Genomic DNA, 21507 nt, shown 5'->3' on the forward strand with positions numbered 1-21507 from the left:
ACAGCCTAAACAATCCACTCTAGAACCTCGATAAACTGTCATTGTACGAGTTTTGCATACTAAGAAAACATATAAATCACAAGCCAAGGACCATACTTTCTGCCTCAAAGGCAGAACTATTTGATGACAGTAAAATGAAGAAGGAAAACAAAGGATTAATAAATTCTGTGAAGAAGTAAAAATCATGCAAAGAGGTAGTTGATAATGGCTTCTCCTTTTTTTGGTATCATCTTTGCAACTATAATTAGAAAAAAAAAACACATTAGGAGGTTAGGGAGACAGTGCTTTTCAATATCTTGGGAGCAATAGGAGAGCATTTCAGGGAAAGCTGTAGTCCAGGTTATGAGAACAGTCATGTGCCTACTATGGAATTTGACTGCCAAATGAATCTTGGGAAGTATATATTTTAGCAAATAAATTTTGTTTCCCAAAATATTATCAATAACATCCTGAAGTTACATAAATCAGACAACAGAATAAAACACTTTTGCAGGTATTCAGATGGTAAACATTTCCAATTATTTATGGTCTTGTATATGTGATCATAAGTGGTATTTTTGAGGTTGCCAAGACTGGATATTCTGTACTTCACTGATTGATGACAAACACTGAAATTTTTTATACAGATTTATTTCATTATTCCAGCTCAGTCCTCAATGGATTTTATGTATTTCTCATAGGCATCTTCATTCATCAGTTCATCAAGCTCAGCAGGGTTTTCCACAGTCATCTTGATAAGCCAACCTGTAGAGTTAGGAAGTTAAAAAGAAAACCGGTTGCTAATATCTTACAAGGAAGATTCATTCATGTTACTTAGAAAAGTACTCCCGTAGGCATACAAGCCCCGTAACACTGGTAGAATCAACAGGATTATTTGTGCAGGCAAAACAATGTTTCAGTACTTTGAAAAAATGAACAAACAGCCTGTCGTAAGAAATGGCCTTGTGAGTCAGACCAGTTGTCTAATTTAGTACTGTCTCCGACAGTGGCATTAAGGAGACGCTGTCTAGAAAGAGTAAAAGAGCCTGACCGCTCACTATCATGAGCTGTTAAAGATCAAAATAAAAAAACGTCATCAAGGGAAATAGGTTTAAATTCAACGACAGTCTGTGTTTGAAGAGAACATGTCGTAAAACAGCTGTCAAAGACAAGGCTACAATAATACTTCCACGTTAAATTATATTAGGCTCGAACTATATTCAATATATTCCATTGAACTGGAAGAACTAGGAATTGCAGAGCCACTTGTGGTAACAAGAATCCAGGTGATACTCATTACTGAAAGATAAAAATGACATCTTACCATCTTGATAACAAGATTTATTGACAAGCCCTGGATTATCTGCAAGGGCAGCATTAATCTCAGTCACTTCTCCTGTGAGAGGAGAGTAGAGCTCACTGGCAGCTTTCACACTTTCCAAAGCTCCAAACTCATCTGAAACACAGAATACGATTGAATGCTTTTAAGAGGAAAATACAAAGCACCTCAGTTTTTTAGTCAGACATTCTGGTCATGACCTAGCAATTGAAGCATTGGCTTCAAGGAAAAGGAAATGACAGTGATCTGCACTTTTAAATTTGATGTTTATGCTCCTGAATTATTCTGGGGAACTTGCATAACACTAGCTGGCTCCTACAGAAGAGATGGAAATTTCTTACATTTGGCTAATCCCTTGGCTAAAGCCCTACAGCATATGATATGATCTAGGGTTAGAAGGAACCACATCCAGCTCTTGCTACAAGAGACCTAAATATGCATTCAATCTACAATTTAAACCTTTTCATACATAATTTGTTTACAAAACAGACACAGCCACAATTTCAGGAATCCCAGTTTTTCTTCGGAAACGCTATCAAGTGTTACATTTGCACTTACTGGAAAACACAAGTTAGTATTCAGAAGCACCACACTGGAATCACTCAGCCACTCTTCCCTTTTTTCTATTTTGTAGGCAGTTACGGAAATGGTGCCTGGAGCAACGTTAGTCCAGAGTAGCTCTTAAGCCACAAGCAAACAAGACAGAGGCTGGAGGAACAGGGAGGTGTCAGATGAGTAGATAGGCATCAGCACAAGGAATCAAAGAACAAAGTGTTCCGGGAAAGTTTGGAATTAGACTAAGGCCAAAACGGGTAGAAAAGAGAAGAACTAAACGGAAATGGAATTCCTTCAGATAAAACAAAACTACAAGTTGGTTAATTAAAACTCTGAACAGAAAGGCCTTTTGTCTAACATTCACCATTCAATCCGATGTAATAGGTTTGGCCAAAAGAGTTCCATACGGACCTATTCCACAAGAAAGATCACAAAAAAAAGGCCTGCTACTTTACCTCAGTGAATCTACATTCTAGTTCTGCAACGTCTGAAGCTAATGACAATCTTTTCTTCACATACCAGCAAGACAGCTCTCCATGTAAATACAGGAATAGCTTTTTCCTTTCTACCTGTTAATGCTCACTCTTTAACATGGAAAATTTCATAACTGAATGATTAAGAATGTAACAATTTGTATGTCGCTCATGAACAAAACCCTACGATTACAGTTGATACTCAAAAATTACTGAGTTTGTATATTCACAGCGAAATTGGAGCTTGATATCAATTAGATGTTTCACATTGTACAACTCGTGAAACCTGTAACTGCAGAACTACAAATAAGGCAACCTTAACACCAGTAAGTCCAAATCAAAGCATAAATATTTAAAAAACAGAGCAAAGATAAAATTATTACCAAAATATATTTCAATATTTGATTTTTAAATAAATGCCTTCACAAGTTTAATAAGCAAGCATTTTCTGCTACCATAGATGGTCTGACAGCGAGAATTTGAAATTAAAGCTGTCTCTTCTAGAAATACTTGAATTTATTTTGCTTCCAGAAGATTTATAATGGTATTAATGAACATAAAGATTACTTCATAAAATTAATCTTTGCAAAGGGAGAATAGGATGAGTAGAATAATTACTTCATTAGAAATTAGAGCTGAAACTTACCATGTTTACTCAATTTTGTCCCAACTTCTGGAAGACTACAGTAAACAACATCTCCTAATGCTTCCTTAAAAGAAAAACAAAAGCATCAAAGCATACATTAAAGAAACTATGCATAGGAGAGATCCGATACAGTAACTCCAGAAGCTGTATGTAAGTAATCTCTGCCTCTAAATTTAGTTCTCATTCTTTAAGGACCGCATATTTTTCACTTTTTAAACATTTAACTTGAAAAAACTTTTGTTATCATAAACCAAGTGCCAAATTGCTGTTTATCTATTACAGCATTAATAACCCTCAGGCTGAGTTACAAGGTTTATATACAGATTTCTTCAGGCAGAACAGGAAGCAACATCTGCTGATCACCTTAGCATGAGTTAGAGTAACAACTGTTTTAAAGAACAAAGTTCCCGATTATTTGAGGGAACTACCTTTTGACACAGAGCACCCAGGATTTACTTCAAGTGCAATTTGAAAGAAAACACAATGATCCCTCCCCAGAGACACAGATCGTGCACTGTTAGCATTCAGTTTGTCCTTACTGACTTAATAAGGAGCCTTATCTCCACAAGAATCAGCTCAACTAGAACAGGCTTCTGCCTCTTCACTGAGAAATGCACCCTATCTCACAAAAAAATAGGGATCTTATAGAGTGTTTCTGTCATTTACAGAAAACTGAGATTACAGGAAATGCTGCTTGTCCTAAAAAACATTAATTCCTCTCCATGGATAGCTTCTCACATTAGATGTTCTTAACTTTCACATACAGTTAATCTCTGTCTTGAGTTTGCCTGTGACTATTCCAAATCAAGTACTGGCATAAGAACAAAACAATACCAAAAAATCCAAAGGCATTCCTATCCCAGAGTAAGAAACATATGCCAGGTTGTACTTCTATTCACAATCATTCTTTAGCCAGAAGGGTTGCACCGTATTCATGTTCAAGGGAAATTTGGCCTGAAAAGTGCATGGCATCACCTTCACACAGCCACGAACTTCTCAGGCCTGTAAGAACTGAAGTAATAAAGATTTTGAATTCTGCGGAACCATTAAGTTTCTCATCAAGTTCAGGTCTCCATAGGCTCAACCTGAAGTGATTGAGAATTTATCAGCATGCTGAAGCAGCGTTCAATTCACAAATAACGCGACAGACTCAAGCCCAAAAATCACGTTCATTGTATAGCATATGGAATTAGAACAATAAAAAATATTAACTGTCCAAAGAGCAAGGACAGGAGCACGTATGCATAAGTAAATATTGCAGACTTGGGTAAGGGGGGAGAGATCGATACCTGTGCAAAATTGCTGATTCCTACTGTTCCAATGCCATTTTCAACTGATATCCATTCATGCTTGTCTGTGAATTTGCGGGCTAAAATGAAACAAACTTGGCATTTCAGAAATGTGACATGTTGCTCACTTAAATACAAGAACACATTCACAGACTTAGACTGTGGTTTTTTTTCCACTGAAGTTAGTTTTGTTCGGTTTTCTTGGAAAATATTTTAAACAGCAAATACAATTTTACAGGAGCATTTTGTTCTGCTCATGACAGACTCAGTGACACGGCAGAAGCTCATGAGGGGTTCTGCTTTGGGCAGCCTGGTGTAGTGAAGGGTGTCCCTGCCATGGTTGGAACTAGATGATCTTTAAGGTCCCTTCCAACCCAAACCACTCTGTGATTACTATTACCAGTCCCTGTGCCATCATCTAGAGACCGATAAAGCACAGGAGCAAAAGGAGTAGTTCTGCTTCAAACTGAAGTATAAATCTAAAGCATGTATGTGTACTTTACTGGTAGCTATGCATTTACATGATAGCTTAGTGGCTTTTCAAGCATATTTAGTGCTTGAATAAAGTTTCCGACAACCACTTTATTATTCCTGGGAAGGACAGTGTTAATGACCCGTTAGAAACAGTGTCAGCATGAAAGCATCTCTTTCAAAGTACTTAGAGCCATCAGTTGAAGTAAAAAAGTTGCGACCTTGCTAGTTTAAGTGGCTGATTCCCTTCCCTCCCCCTCCCATTTCCTATAGAGTCTGCTTCTCCCTAGTTAATGTTTTCACAGATCTATGCAAAATTAAGGCAAATCAATACAGGGCAAATTAATAAGGCAAATCAAACAGGTAAGTGTTACTTAAGATAATTTGCTCTATTAATACTGTTACTGTGAGAAGAGCACAGTAGTTATTCTGTATAGTTTTAAAATAAGCATATTTCAGACTCTGTTAAGTCTTTTCACAGCAATCTTGGAATTCTACATGTATTTTAGATCTGTAAGATTCTGGACAGCTTACACTAGCTTTCTTAGTAGCAATTCTTATAAGGTCATATGGAAAAATTTCTAAAGAAGTAATTGAAACAGGCAACGTTTTTCTTGATAACATTTTACCTCCATAGTTTCCCCATTGATACTTTATTCCCCCTCCCTTTTTTTTTTAACCAAGCTATTTTTAGTCTTCACTTGTAACACCTGTCCAATCACGCAAGGGATATTTCAGAGGTGGAGAAGATAACTTCTTAAACAGAGCTCCCTGTGTGATTAGTGCCAGAGTAGTACAGCTGGACCCTCCTTTTGAGTTCAAAATTCTCTTCTCGGGCTCTGCCTCTAGGCTGGACTCCTTATACCCATTAGAGAAACTACACTTCTGCAAATCCTTGTCTATTTTCTAAACCTGTACATGAAGGAAAACAGAAGTTCTCACTGTAGACCTGCTAAAATTTTTGCACTGTCATATTTTAAGCTGTTTCAGTTGTAGTGATCCTCTTATTTATGTCTGAACATGTGTAAGAGAAGTAAGTGTCAGATAAAATGGTTTGTCTTTGAAGATAGCCTAAGTTTATAGACCTTGGTAGAGCAATACATGTTTCTGCAAATACAGAACATGGACAATTTTGAGTAAAATGCAAATACAAGTATTTTTCCATGATTTATCCCTCAAAAACCACAGAGGATTTCAGCTAGCATTATTTATACCTAAATAAATCTCTCAGGACACAGTCTAAGGAACAGAAGAAATCAAATGTCTTAAATCATTTTATGTCAAGACATCAAACCCATGGGTAATAGGAATTTCACTGGAAATGAGTAATGAACCATAAGAGCAGAGAATGACACAAAATCTCAAACCTAAGCTGAACATTTGTGACATTACACATACCACAAAGAAGCCAACCAATATCTTTTTATGTAGGGTAGTAATATTGTATAAAATTTGTTTATAAAGCAAGGTTAAAAAAAGAAGGAAAAAAAAGATATAAAACCAGAAGACTGCCATGATCCGTTTGGAACGCAGCTATAAAGTGTTCTCAACAGTCAGAAGAGCACATAAGCTTCTTGTAGGGAGGGAAGGGGGAAAGTGAAAAATGAAAAATTCTAACCAGGTAACAAAAAACACTGCAAAAAAAGTAAAGGTCAAATTAAAAAGAGTTAATAAGTAATCTCAAAATTTGAACTTTGCCCTTATGTGATCAGCCCATTAAATAAACCAAATTAAACGAATATGAAGTGTCAAAGCATACCAAATCTCTTCTGTGAGCACTGTTTTTCAGAAGAGCAGCTAAATTTACTCCAGCTTCATTCATTTCAACACGACTTTGATTTCAGCTTAACTACCACATTCTGAATTCAGACCTTCATGTAGTTTAGCCTGCCTCTATTAAATATTTCATAAATAGATACCTGAAGAGTGAAGGAAAACTCATACCTCCACAAAGAGGCATACAAAATTTTTCCTCTCTGCCTAAAACAGAAGCATAATTTATGTTATTCCTTCAAGTTATACTTATGGAAAAACAATGGGTATATCAAGCAATTAAAATAGTGAAAAAAGCTTAGGTCTTGACTCAGTTTGCAAGTAATAACTAATAAATGTTATTTATTTTGTTCACGTGTAGCAGAAGGCAGTTAACCAGGTTAAAAGGCTATCTGGAAGGAAACGTATGATCTCTTCTTAGTGGCAGTCATTACTTTTATAGCATATTCTCCTCTTCTCTCCTATCTTTCCAACATTCCTGTCTTCTGAAGTACCACAGCTTCTGTTTTTCAGACTTCTGTGGCTGACTTCCATTCAGAGAGCTTCAACAGCAGCAGGCACTTTCGGAACGAACTACATTAAGTGCAAAATCGCACCGAGCACCGATGTGCAAGTCCACCTCCTGCCTTACCACTTCTGCAGCTCTGCTGCACAGGAGCTGGCGAGACCCAGCCGCTGACTGCTGGGGCTGCTGCCGGCCTGCCCTCCCCATCCACCCGCTTCCCCTGCTGGTGCTCCCCGGAGCGCCGGCGATCCCAGGAAAAGCCATCCGCTGCTCGGGTCAGCTGGCGTTCTCCGCCCTCGGCCCGCTCAGCGCAGCCCGCGCTGCGGCCGGAACGGGAAGGGGCCGCTTCGCCGAAAAACCGCAGCACGGGGAGGGTGTCGAAAGCTTTCCGCCAGCTAACGGGGGTGAACCTGCTCCGCACGGCGGGAGGAACTGGGAGAGCGCCGGCACCAGCACGCGGGGCAGGTGGAAGCCGCGCGGCCGAAAGCGGGAGGCACCGAGTGCCCCCTGCGGCTCTAAGCCCTTCGAAGGCTCCAGCCATCTTGCGCGGCTTTTTGCCCCTTCTCCCCCGGCCAGCCCCGCACCGGCGGCTCGGGGTGACCCGCCCGAGGCGAGAGCGGCGCGGGGGAAGCTGCAACACCCCGCTCCGCCCGGCCGCGCCCTTCCTCACGCCGCGAGAGCACGACGCGCCTCTGCGAAGCGCTTCTGCTCGTGGCGGGCGGGATTGAATCCTCGGGGCCGCTCGGCGCAGAGCCGGGAGGCCGCCGCAGCCCTCCCCGCTGCTGGGCGGCGCAGCGGGCACCGCTACTGCGCCGGGAGGCGAGGTGCGCCCCGGCCCGCATCACCTGAAGGCCGGTCCGGCTGCAGCACCCACCGCCCCCCCGGCAGCCCGGAGAGAAAGCGAGCGACCCCGCAAAACCGGGCCTCCCTCCCGCCGGACCCCGGCCGCCGCTTACCGGACAGCGCCAGCGAGCTGGTGGCCAACCTCCGCACCGCGGGCACCCGCAGTGGCGGCGGGAGGTGCGGGCAGCGCGGCGCCAGGACCGGCCCGACCCGCCGCAGCGCTCGCCACGCCATCTTTGCCGGGGGCGGCGCCGCGCGGAGCTCCCGCCCCGGAGGGGCGTCGTCAGGGGCCCCGCAGCGGGCGGCGCGGGTCGGGGCGGGCAGGAGCGGGCTTTGAAGGGCCGTCTGGCAGCCGCGGCGCGGAGCCGCTCTGTGCCCCGCCGGCCGGCCGCGGTGCCGCCGTGGCGGGGGCGGGAGCAGGGACAGGGACAGGGACGGGCCGGCGGGCAGCTCCGGTGAGGCGGGGGAGGAAGGCGGTCCGAGGGGGTCGCCATCTTTCCATGGCGCTGGCTTGGCCGAAGGCGGGTGATAGCCAAAGGGTGCAACGAGCGCTCGGTGTTTATTCAATACGGGTGCTAAGTCTACAGAAAGTACACACAGGACACTTTGTCTTAGGTTTAGCGTTATTTCTTCGCTAATACTCCAAAATAACATCGGTGAGCAGCAGTTCATTGGTTGCATTTTAGTCAGAAGCCACGAGCCGAAGGCTGCCCACTGCAGCTGGCGGTCGGAAAGTAAATCTTTTACCCACGAGCAAAGTGACTTTCCATTGCGGTTGTCGTTCAGTCGTTGACAGGTTGTTTCGGTTGATCAATAGTGACTGGCTTCTCTTCCTTCTTGCATTTAATCCCGAAGAAACTGAAAACTTTCATTAGCATTAGATCAACAATCTCCTCTTCTTCCGAAGCCTAAAATAACAACGAGAAGTAAGTTACTGGGATGCATGGACCAGAAGCTGTACAGCCTCTGCTGAAGCAGGGAAAGTTGCAAGAGGAAATCACTGCTGGAGGTGAAGTAAGCCAGCTTTCATTCTCAGCAAATCATGTGTGACTGCCAAAACAAAACATCATGCACGTATTTTTGTCAAGACAACTGTCCTGGATGAGCATGGGCAAGCATGGATGTTACAGATGAAATTTTGGCTCTGTCAAATCCATAGAAATCTTGCTACAGGATCGCAGAGTTCACTTGCCAGCTACTGTACAGCTAGTGGTATATACAACAAGCTATCCACCATTGAAGTAAAAGAGAAAAATAAGTCTAGTTTTCTATTGACCATATCCTTTCTTGTCCTCTCCCTTGGCTTTACACTGTAGAGGGATTTTGGACAGTACTGCAGTACTAAGCTGGATTTCACACCATGCTATCAATAGCTTGAAAGGGTCAGGCATGCATGTTTAAAAGGAGCTGTAAAGTCCTCATGGAGGCAGTAGCAGTTTTGGCACTGATTTCAATGGAGCTGGAGCACAAGTCTAAGACTTTTGCTGGGTTTGGTATGTGAACGGAAGGCTACAAATCAGATCTTGTACTGAATCTGAACAGGGACTTGTCTGAACAGGAATGGACAATGTCTGGAAAATCTGAAGTGTGCTTTATGAGTAAATGTTGACTTCTTAACAGTTGGACTGAGTTTACATAGGTTTCCTCTGATGGTGGAATACCCAAATTGTGAGTAAGCACTGCACAATGAATGTTAAAAATGGCAAGAGAGCTTAAATGAACGCACCTGATAGTGCTTCTGCTCCTCACTAAAAGCAACCAGGATCACCGAAATGAACAGATTCAGTACCACAAAAGTCATGAAAATTATGCAGGATCCAATTAAGAAGGAGCCTAAAATTGGATTGTAGTCCAAGACCTGTTGTATTAATAAGGTAAGACATCATATTTTAATTGTAAAAAAAAACCCAACCCCAAACCCCAACAAAAAACCAGAACAACATTCATACAAGCAGTTAAGACACTATAAGGAGTTCAATCTGAAAATCCTTATGGCTAATAAATCACACTATCTATATTTTATATATATATAAATTTTCTCCCTTAGTCACTTTCCTATGTTGATATGATATAGTACAAAGATGTACTTTTTTTATGTGTGATAGATGAATATGGGCAATCTTTGGGGTTTTTAAGTGTTTGCATTTGATTGTAAGGGTATGAAAGTTTCATGTGAAGGTCGACAAGCCTAGAGATCTGTTTATCCACAGAACAACTGAAGCTCCATCGTACCTCAGCTTTCAAAGTATAGACGAAGCCTCTATATGCTTTTATTCATTAATGTCTTTACAAAGAAGCCCAGTCAGACTGTCACAGACATATCAACTAAGGGTTGTCTAGAAATTCAAAAACTTCATTTTTATGTACACTATAATGTAGGAATATGTTTTCATGATTAACAAGATGAGTTGTAGACATGGAAAACTGCATGCCCAATTACTGATCTGCAAAGCTACCCACACCCTGTTGGGGTGTGGGATCCATGGTCTAAAAGCATCCACCAAGGAGGGCTGCACAGTCAGAGATGTCCGAGAACTAGTGTAATCCACAAAGAGTTGTTCAAAGGATATTATAATATCTGAAAGAACTTAATGAAAAAGTCAAAAATAATAAAAATAAATGTAACATAAAGTTCCCTTGTGGAAAACCTTGCCTTTCTTGAGAATCTGATGGGTGCGTATTCAGAACAAATGCAGGGCATTGCTCACATTTCTGTCTATAGCTTTCTAAGGAAATTGCTCAAAACTTTCTGTAATCAATAAATAGCGTATCTAGTTAAAATGTGAGCACCTTTCTCACTGAAAGGTTCGTTACGAGTCTACTGGTGGTCAAAACGTCATGTGAGATGTACTTCGCTTGGTGTCTTGATGAGGAAAGGTAGCTGCTTTAGGAAGCTGCGGAGCTCGCAAAATTAGATTAATGTCTAGCACTAATTGAAAGTCTTTCCATCTGCTGAGTCAAAACATATTCGGTAGCTGAGATGTTAATTATACAGTGATAAACTTCTCAAAATTAGAGGTAGTACCTCCTCATAGTTGAAGATTCCCAGCTGAAGACTGACCATAGTCTCTGCTGCATCGAAGAGAGTTTTGTAAGAGTAGAGCTTCCAGCCAAAGATCAAGTTTGTCTGCAGAGGAAAGAAGGCATATCTTGTGTCATGATCAGAGTCCCTGCTGCAAAACCAGCTAATCACTGCTGCAATCAGAGAAAGGCCTCGTCAGAGCCATGAAGCCTTTTTTGTATTTGAGGGTTTTTTTGTATACAAACAGGGGAAACACCAGATGAGGTCACAGAAGAAGGCTAACCTAGGGCTAAGAACTGGATTCACACTTTCTGAATGTGTTTAGCTGTAAGACCTTTTATCATGGACGTGAGAATCATAGTCACAAAACTTGCCTTTCAAATCCTTCCAAATAGGCAACCTCCTTGTTTGCCCTCAGTAACCAAGATGCTCTTTTCTTCATTTGTATCTTGTGGGCCTGCAGTGTCTGATTTCAATGGGGACTGCTGCAGTCCCACCTTTTTCTCCATCTCTCTTCCGCTTTCTTTCACAGCTCCGTTACTTGTGTGATGTGACAACAGGCTGGGTCATGGAACTGATCTCATCCCTTATTTTACCTTTCAAGTTTCTGGCCATACCAGTGCCTAAAGCTACTCAGTTGCTAGATTGTCAGTGCTGGGGGAGAGATGAGGAATGTGAAATCAGGCAGTGTGAGACCGCAGCAGGTCCTGTTTGTCACAGGACTGCCCTTTACCAGACAGCTTGGATTTGGCTCAGATGGTTTCCACTTTTACAGTGATTTTGCAATTGAGATGTGCTGAACTTCCTATATCCCTCTGCCAGACGATTTGCACAAAACATTTCAGCTAATACAGTAAATATACATAAATAGTTGCAGTCCAATAATTCTTTAATCTCATTAGAATGAATTTTTTTCATATTTATTTGCATAATAAGTATTCCTATAATAGGCAGAAAAAGAATTATTTCCCTCTTAAAAACTAGCCAAACAGAAAATGGCACTTGCTGCACTCTCCCCAATTTAAGCTTTATCCAGAAAATGTTTTTTCCTCTACTTTGTTCTTTGGCACACCTATTACAAACAGAAAATCCATTTTTCATCTCAGTGTTTGATTTTTGTACTAAATTTCAATTTGCAAAGAACAGACAAGTAGATATTTTCATTTCTCTTTCACTTACACTGAAGAATTGAGCTCCAAGCTGCTAAACTAAGGTTTTGATAGGCAGCTTTATTCAGTTTTACATTTCAAAGCTATGTTGCTCTCAGTGTTCAGAAATAATTCATTTTATGTGACAGTACCTGGATGCAGGCTGCAGACAACAGAAAGCAGGGTGGTACTCACAGCAGTGGAATAGGCGAGGAACATGATTGCAATAACAGTGATGAATCCAGAGATATCACCCCATGCTCTCCTTAGAGTTGAAGTGATCATGTTTAGTTTAGGGTTGAGCCTCAGGAGATGCCACAGTTTCACAGTGGAGAGAAGCACTAGGAATGCAATCAGGTAGCCAAGAACTGCATCAGCTCTTGCTGTTTCATTCAAGCTTACACAGCTGTTAGAAAAAAAGAAAAGCTGTCATTGACCGTGCACACAGAAGCCTTTGAAGCACATAAATGAGTGCGCTGGAAAGCCAGTCACTCTGTCCTTGTTTCCAGTGGACAGCTAACTTGAGTTCTTGCTTGACTGTTCCCATCTGTACTTCCTGCTGTGTGCACACAAAAGGCTCAGTTGTACATGGCAGAGGATTTTGTAACAGCATTAGGCTAGAGCTGAGGGAGGGTCTAGGCTGTAGTCCAAATCCTGCTCGTTTTTAGCAAGTCACAAGTTTAAAGGCAGCCAATGCAAACTTACTATCAGATTCTGACCCTTAGAAAGGAAGTCAGGTTCTTCTGTGCATGTGTGGCTAAAGAGGATGGGGTTACTGGTGCTGTGCAGGTAGCAGGATGCACTGGCTGTGACAGGATTAACTAATTGCCAACAAGTTGTGCGAGCAGGTGCTGTGAGGAACGAAGTAAAAGAGGTCAGAACTGTGATCTGTGACTGAGGCGAGTGTCGAGTTTTAACGTTAGCTGAAAAAAAAAAAAGCTTGGTGATACTTATATTTACCCTTTATAAAGGTAGCACATTGTTTGTACTTATGATTTTGTTTACAACAGAGGTGACCCCAAAAGGTTTTATAGATTGTCTATGCTAATAGAGCACATGACGTGTACCTATACGGTATATGCATGCTTCATTATCAAGAATACAGCTGTCAGGTTAAAGGAGTGCTTGTTCTTTCCTCTCATTCAGCACTTGCGAGGCTGCATCTGGAATACTGAGTCCAGTTTTGGGCTCCCCGATGCAAGGAAGACATTGAGTCCAGTGGAGGGCCACTGAGATGGTTGGGAGTCAGGGTAGAGGACGTATGAGACAAGGATGTGGGAGATGGGTTTGTTCAGCCTGGAGAAAAGAAAGCTAAGGGGGCCTCTAATTGCTGTCTCCAACTGCCTGGTTGGTGGTTATGGAGAGGATGCAGTAAGACACTTCCTGGAGGTGCACAATGAAAGGACAAGAGACAACAGCCACAATTTGCTGCAAGAGGAATTCCAGCTGAATGTGAGAAACGGTCCTCTTTTTCTCCCACAGTGAGAGTGGTTCAGCACTGGAACAGGGCTCCAGGGAGGCTGTGGAACCTCTGTCCTCGGAGATACTCAATATTCAACCAAACAAGGCCTGGAGCAACCTGCTCTAACACCAAAGCAGGGGGTTGGAGCAGAGACCTCCTTTCCTTCCTAAATCATCCTGTGATTCTATGACCTCTTTCCTGTATGACTGGTTTTTAACAGATGTTACCATTTTCCATTCTATATAAAATAAGCCATTATTGCCTCTAACCAATGGCTTTTTACTACAAAGAGTTAGGCACAGTAAGTACTGTCTGGACAGACGTCCTGTAGCAGAAAGGCTTGTTGATTCAGAAGAGGGTGATGCAGATAGGGAACCAGCAGCTAGGCCAGGGACCTTGGTGCTCGAGTCTGCTGGATTTTAGAGCGATGTCAGAAGGAAATCCTGTTGCTGACATACATCTAAGCCTTGAAATACTTACATGCTTCATGAATATAGCTATATAGAGTGGCATTATCTAGCACAGACAAGCTGCTGTCTGGGAAGAGGAAAAATAGATTTGTTTCTGCATGTAGCACTGACAAAGGCTACACTAACTAGCATTAGTACTTACTCATCTTTGTGTTCCTGGTAGTAGCTGATGTCCCGGGTCCCGAGGATTGTCCGCTTCACAAACACTGACAGAGCACTCCAGCTAATCAATATAATGGCCATCTCCAGGAGATTCCACTTGCTGTGGAAGTATCTCAATCTCAGAGTCTTCATCAGTTTTCCCTGTGAAAAGAGGAGTTTTACTGTTTCAGTCTTGTGACTCCGTATCATACAATGCACCTCTAAAGATCAGAGCTATCCCCTCTGCAGCAAAGCATATAAAACATCGATAAAACTACATCTTGCACTAATTTCACATTATCTTTCTCAAAAGAAGCGTTTCAGCCAAATAAAGCATTGCCCTCCTATGATTTAATACTGATGCAGTATCTGGTTCAATCTTCCACTGGTGCAAGTCAGCAGCAGCGCTACCGAAATCAAGTACAGTCCTACAGTTTTCGTAAGAGAAATCAAAATCCGACACAAGGTGATGCTGTCAGCTGAGCTCTCCATTGGGTCTCACCTGTACTATCATGTAGTACACAATAAAGAGGAAATAAATTCCTTCTGCTGCAACCACAAAGATGTGGAGACTGTTGGTGTACGGATAAAGCCGGATACTTTGCAGCTCTGCGCTTGTGAAGAAGGCCCCTAAAAAACAAACAATGGTCACCTCAGTGCTCTATCACATCTTTAGATTTTCATTCAAACAATTTAGTTCACCAGTAAGACCTCCTTACTTGCTTTCACATCAATGTGAGACTGAAACCAGCTATCACAGAATCATAGAATGGTTTGGGTTGGAAGGGACTTTAAAGATCATCCAGTTCCAGCCCCCATCAATCAAACTGAGGTTTAGACTTGATTATGTGAGTAGTCTTACAAGTGTTCTTTGAAATTTTCCTCAAATAGGTGTTTCAGGCACTCGATGGCTTTTAGAGTGCTAGTGCTCTCTTGTATGGTAGTATGTACTTTTTGTCTTAATATTGTTTTGATTAGCTGAAAGGATTAAGAAACATCATTTCTCTTGTTCATGTTGTGTAAATTTTGGAGATTAAGTTTCAGTACCATGTTTTCTTCATCAGCAGATGACCACAGCATAAGCAAACGTAAAATATTCCATTATGGTCTGTGTTACTGTGATGCTACGTTTCTCCTAAATGGTTGATAAATTTGTTGTTGATTCTGTCATTATTAGATTATTAAAACACTTCTGTTTACTAAGTCAAAAACTAGGTAAACATTGACAGCATGTGCATCTACACTCTGTAGGTGCATTGGTTGCTGTCTCCAGAAATGTGTAACTCAAAAAATGTTCTCACCTAAAGCGTTGGTTTCAAACATCAAGCTTATAAGGCAGAACAGGTTCACATTGGCATTGTAGACTGTGAATTCCACAAACACTGCTCTTGTGAAGGTGTCTAGCCAGACGTTGTTGAAAAGGTACTGGAGAATTCTGCCAAAAAATATATAGCCAGTGATCTAACTCATGCAGGAGAGAGACAGTATCATATGGAGTGTTTGGATGTTATCATAGAGAAAGAGTAAACCAGAGGTAAGATGTTCAAGAGGACAGCTGGTCTGTCAAGTCTGGAGATGGAGATATTTGTACTATTAATGTAGATGGTAGGTTTCTTTTTGGCTCCTCTGGAGAAGCAGGTACCAGGTATTGGTCAGTGCTAAACCTGAGACGCCTCAGGTATCTGATAATTTACCTCAGATAGGTTCCTGTACAAATAAGGATATCTCTGGCAACATGGAAGTTATCTGTAAGTTTGGATCTCCACCCCTGTGAGATACTGCTTCCTGCTTATTTATCTCAGGTCCCTTATCTGCCAAATTCTTTTTGAGTCCTGGGTTTCAAGGCCTCGTTTTCTATTATTTCACTGTAAAAAGTGTTCCCTGTTACTATTTATGTTCACGCACAGGAGATGATTACTTTCAGTACAATTGGAGATGATTACTTTCAGTACAATTTCACTAATTCTCTTTTAAGGTAGATACTAAATTGTCTGCAAGGATCTAGGGAGCATAAACACTAAAGAGAGACAAGGAAGCTTCACAGATCTTGCTATGATATAAAACCAGGCGAACATATGATGATATGCATAATAGTAGTTCAAGCATAGTAACAAGATAATGTAAGATGAACATAAGATTTAGGCTAAATGATTTTCTCACAACCATTGACATCTTCTTAGAAAATTCAGTATTTGGAAGTTAAAGGCTAGACTATATCCAACACTGGATTAACACTGATAGGATTGTTTTACTAGTTTTTCAACATTATGTATTTCTGCAGCTATGTAAATCAGTATCTATGCATGTAAGTTAGGAGAAAAAGGTTCTAATTTTGGATCCTGATTGTTACCTGACATGGAGCAAGATGATAAGAACATAAACTACAATGGTGGCAGCACAGTAATATCTACAATATCCAGCTTAATGTACAGCAGGAAAACTCAGGATGCAATCTGAAAGAAATCTTAAATAGGGTAGAGGAAAGAACATCATTGACGCTACAGCAGATACACTAATAATTTACAAGAGTACAAGTGGTACCTGGAGGCATTCTTAGGATCAGTTCCCAGCTGAATCACGTATCCCCCTCCCCTGTAGATGGCAAGTTTGCCCCAGGTGGGTTGCCCTTTCAGTTTGGACTGACTCTGATACTGCCATGCTGAGCTCAAGTCAGAGGAGTTATCGAAGACCGAAGTGTTCCAGTGTTCCCCATAATCTGATGTATCTTCTGTTTGTAGGGAATATGGAGCATGGCATTCCTGAATCACACGCTGGAGTTTGGGAGAAATAGGGCAGGTGTCTCCTTTCACTCTTACTTGGCGAATTCGAGCACTACCCACCAGCTTGGAATTGCCATCTGTGATGAATCCTAAACAGGAGATGGAAAAGAGCAGCACTGGCAATATTACAGAACTACTGATATTTCTTCATCTCATTTATGATTCACTGATGCATTACTATTTCGCTATAGATTCTTTTATAAAAAACACTCTAAGCAAAATAGTAATGATTTGAACTGAGTTCTCATTTTGATTTGAACTGAGTTCTTAGATAACATCCATAGAGAACAGAGCTCAGTATCATTACCTGCCAGTATTTGATACAGAAGGAAACTGAGGCCTGGGGGAGCAAAGTGACTTGCTTCTAGTCAGACAGCAGAGTAGCTGTATGCAGCGTTCACTGGCCACGTTGGTCAGAGCTTGTCATGTCCAATGAACAACTCTGCTAATGCAATTCAATATTTACTCTTCAATGTGAACTGGAAATAGGGTCATATTTATTATTGGATGTGGCTACACAGAAACATGGTGATACTGCATAATTAGCTTTCACATTGACCTAAGTCCTGATGCAAACAGCTCTCTTGAAGAAAAGTTTTATAGTGCCACCTATCTGCCATTCTTTTTTTTTTTTTTTTTTTTGAGTTATGGAAAGAAACTCATGTAAAACTGAGGCATATATCTGAATATTTGGAAAAAGTAATGTAAAATGTGAAAAATGTAAAATCACAGCGCAGCACTTTTGGTTCCTATTAAAGAGAAGGAAAGTATCAGGGCACAGTAAACTTGGGGTCAGGCTGTGAGGTTTTTGTTATCCACTAGTATTCATGTTATAAGAATCCACACCAGTCTTAGGGACTCACAGTCTCATTCTCTGGTCAAATATGCATGTGCAAGTTAGGGTGATGTATAAAAGATACAAGAACCTGGCAAGCTGAAGTGAAACAATGTGACTCTGCACCTTTATATGATCCATAAAGATTTTTGACTAAGGTAGTGTTTGCCCACGTGAAAAAATCCTGGTAACTGTAGACATCGTGGAATCCATCTGTAAAGCTGTTCTCAATGTGTTTGTTTAAGTAGTAGGAGTTGGGATCTCTCTGCCCATAGGCAACCAGTAACAGCATCCATAAAAACCCCAGATAGGCTGGAAAAAAACAAGAAGAGACAGCACACGTGAGCCCAGAACAAAATAGATTACGTGAATGATGACTGCTGTCATCTCTTATCAGGTTAAGGAGATGCTCTGCTAGGCCTCGACTGACCAGCGCTAATGAATTTACACAACCTGCTGCAATGTGCTGCAGTTTAAGCGTCTTGCGTTCGGAATGCAAGTAGGAGTTGAGAAAATAAGTGGGAAGGCTGGCTGAACACCAATGGTAGTGACAGCTCTAAATCAAACGAGTAGTCTAACTTTGTTCCAAGTGAATGTAAGGTAATTTTTCCATTGTTTTTGGAGGAAATAAAACTGGGGTATAAATCATTTTTTATAGATACTATCTGCTTTTAGAAAGATGGCCTTCAAAGATGGCCTCCATCTGCTCTTTTAATTTCGACTTCGTTTAACTGTTGACCTCCTCCTTTTACCCTTTCTAACTTTTCTTTAACCTTTCATGTGGCTGTAATGTGTTTTTTTACCGTAACATCAAGCCTCCAGCCACAGCTAACCCCCACCTCCTCCCAGCTCCAGCTGCCGCTGAGCAGGCTGTCTCTACACCATAATGGCTGGCAGAAAGCTCAAGATATGCCAAAACTTCTTCACCCAAGAGAACGATGTTTTCACTGGTGTAAATATACTGATGAATACTATATATGGATAATACCCAGGATTTCTGTGATGAGAGCAAATGCTTTCTGCTCCTTCATGCAGCTTATTTTCATTTTCTCCACATCAACTGCAGCAGGTGGCCGGTAAATATCGCTTCTACTGTCCCTTCGGGCTCCAAAGAGAGGATTTGAATCACCTGTGAGTGAGAGCAGTAAAGCCTGGCATCAGTCAACAGGTCATCTGTGTCCTGCTTTTTGTTTCTTTGGGCATTATAAGGAAACATTTCAATGTAAAGCTTTCCTTTAGGAAGACAGATGATGTGACATTAACGATCGGTATAGTAAGGCAACAGCGGGGAGGAAAGGATCTCACAAACACTGGCTGTTAGGTTTCAGCCCAGGTGTAGTCCAGGTGTCTCTCTCTAGGCTAAGCATCTCAAAACGTGATGCATTCAGAGCCTGGGACTGATCAGGGAGGAAGCTGTTGATCAGGATTCCTTGCTGTGCCCTAGGTTCCTGTCTATTGCTTGCTTTAGACATGATAGTGAGTGCAGAAACCACTGTTTGGTTTATGGGAGTGATATAGATAATTGTGGATGTGGAAAACTATCTGTACTGAGGACTTTCAGTTTAAATAAGCTCCTTGAGAGAGAGCTTGAGTTTTAGATGTGGTTGTCAGATAAAGATCTACCAATCTAGGTGAAGCGTGCATTTTGCACTGGGTCATGCGTTTGTTTTCATTAGGTTGTGGGATAGTTACAGGTTTTGTCTGCAAGCCGTGCCACGAATATTGAAATGTCTGCACAGAGCTAAAACAAGCCTTCTTGTATATCTAATTTTTCTTATGTCTGTCATGAGAGCTGAAATACTTAAGCATAAGTAAGTATACTTAAGTGCATACTGATAGCACTGATTCATTATTTTTTCTTATAATGGCTTCAGTCAGATTGCCACATTTTATTATTTTCTTTTCTAGATGTTCCTTGAATGTTGACGAACTGAAAAGTGATCAGCTATCCACTTGTACAATTCTTGATCTAGTATGAATCGATATAGGATAATCTTTTTTCCTGACATAGGCAAGCCAAGGATGGAGGGAAGGAAGGAATCAAATATCAGTATCCTGGCAGCAGGCAGATCCTCCAATAACCGGGACAATCTTACAACAGGGCTAGGGGAGACTGTGGATGTATATATATTTGCAGAGGTAAAAACATATGGAAAAAGATAAACAAGGAAGTATTACTGTTTTGATCCAGAACTTCTCTTTTATCTTTTTGATTGTGTGGTCTCTTTCATTAAGTGTTCAGCAAGATTTATCCAACCTAAACATACACTGGTCTTTATATTTTCTCCAACTGGCACAAAATCAGTTATTTAGTTTTGTTTCCACTTCCACCTTGATCTTGGGAATGCTAGTGGGTAGGCGCATAGTCACTGTACCTGTGGGTTTAGTGATTCCTGCTAACCTTGTCAGCTAAGATTCAGGTATATAAAGATAACTAGTGAAGTTCCCAGTTGAGCCGCGTCACATATTTGTGCATGAAGCACTCCAAAAGCTTGGAGCACACTTTACTTACTTTAATAATTTCATTTTACAGACAATTACCTGGTGCAGATAAATGACTGTGCCCATCAATAACTGTGTTTTCTTCATCCTCATGTTCCACCTTCTTCAGAACCAGAGCAAAAAAAGCAGCAAATCCCAGCACCTGGAAAGAATTAGCTATAGGGTCACCATATGCCCATTTCATATAAAGAAGCTCAGCCTTTGACCTAGATCCCTTTGGATCCAGGCACTGCAAGAGAAAATGGTGCTTTGGCTTTGTTGAACTCCTGCAGCTGAAGCTCATAAACAACAGAACAGTGCACAGTGCTGAGTTCCATACAGCTAAATTGATTTTGCCATATGACACATCTTCCCTGGTCAGAAACCTCATCACCTATTAAACTTTGACAAAACAAGGGAGATTAATGGAGTCAATGTCAACAAAAGACAATAGAATTCCATAAACCACCTGCTAGCTCTTGTTTTAAGGGCAAAGACTTCTCATTTTACATGTTAAATCCTGTGGTTCTTTAGAACACTTTACATTGCCTTCCTGAAATGATAGTAGAATGAGTTCATATTGGCCAGTGGTTCTATTACTGAGGATCTCACCTTTAAGGGCTGTGTGATGAAAAGACTTTCCAAGAAGGAGATGGCCATGGAGATCAGCCACTTGATGGAGTTCTCCTTGCCGTAATGTAGCCCATAGAGCATGGTAAAGAACCCCGACACCCCACTGGTGGCTGCAACAAGGAACCAAGCAATGAACACAAACCACCAAGGCAGCCCTTTGGAGGAAGAACTTTTCTTGCCATCACCAGAGAAGCTTGGAGTAAGGGACCACCTTGAGAGTCAACCGGAAGAGAAAAAAAAAAAACAAACAGTCTGCAGTGGAACAGAAGCCAAAATACAGTCTTTGGGTTCAGCTGGGATAGGCAACATTTTAATATTTAAAATCTCAATCTAAATATTCTGAATTCTTTTAACTAATGCAGCTGTATAGGATCTGATGAAGTGTGCAGAGATCAGCTAAAATCAAAGCAAATATGATGGGCTTATTTACTTCCCGGTCACGCATAGTGCAACCTCCAGTAGAAATATTGACAAATAAAACCATGAGTGGATTTTAGCTGCTGGATACACCTCTTGTGATCACCATAAAGGCCAGAGAGATAATTAGTGGTATTGTTTTCAATACTTCCAACTTAATTATCATATTTCACTGAAATATTTTTGTCTGCATATTAATTTTCCTTATCCATCTGTTTTAAGAGACATCTGAGATTTTGGAGCTC

General features: G+C 41.3%; 2 protein-coding genes across 2 annotated transcripts in view; both read right to left on the reverse strand.

Moving 5' to 3' along the window:
• Positions 1-646: 646 nt before the first annotated feature.
• Positions 647-8107, reverse strand: GCSH (glycine cleavage system protein H). The gene is made up of 5 exons (XM_086621158.1): positions 7987-8107; positions 4282-4361; positions 2993-3056; positions 1304-1435; positions 647-744 (listed from the first exon to the last, which is right to left on the reverse strand). The coding sequence occupies exons 1-5, from the start codon at positions 8105-8107 to the stop codon at positions 647-649; spliced, it is 495 nt and encodes a 164-aa protein (XP_086477284.1).
• A 548-nt stretch (positions 8108-8655) lies between these two features.
• LOC104383824 (polycystin-1-like protein 2) overlaps positions 8656-21507 on the reverse strand; it is a 41850-nt gene continuing 28998 nt past the window's right edge. Inside the window, exons 30-41 of the mRNA XM_086621258.1 lie at positions 20825-21056; positions 20273-20375; positions 18720-18860; positions 17858-18043; positions 16658-16985; positions 15418-15551; positions 14619-14746; positions 14118-14278; positions 12239-12449; positions 10899-11000; positions 9600-9731; positions 8656-8781 (exon numbers count right to left, since the gene is read on the reverse strand). Of these exons, the coding sequence (XP_086477384.1) occupies positions 8656-8781; positions 9600-9731; positions 10899-11000; positions 12239-12449; positions 14118-14278; positions 14619-14746; positions 15418-15551; positions 16658-16985; positions 17858-18043; positions 18720-18860; positions 20273-20375; positions 20825-21056 (1984 nt within the window). The remainder of the gene's footprint in view (positions 8782-9599; positions 9732-10898; positions 11001-12238; positions 12450-14117; positions 14279-14618; positions 14747-15417; positions 15552-16657; positions 16986-17857; positions 18044-18719; positions 18861-20272; positions 20376-20824; positions 21057-21507) is intronic.

Source organism: Tauraco erythrolophus, chromosome 15 (assembly GCF_009769465.1).
Source record: "Tauraco erythrolophus isolate bTauEry1 chromosome 15, bTauEry1.pri, whole genome shotgun sequence".
Lineage (NCBI taxonomy): Eukaryota > Metazoa > Chordata > Aves > Musophagiformes > Musophagidae > Tauraco > Tauraco erythrolophus.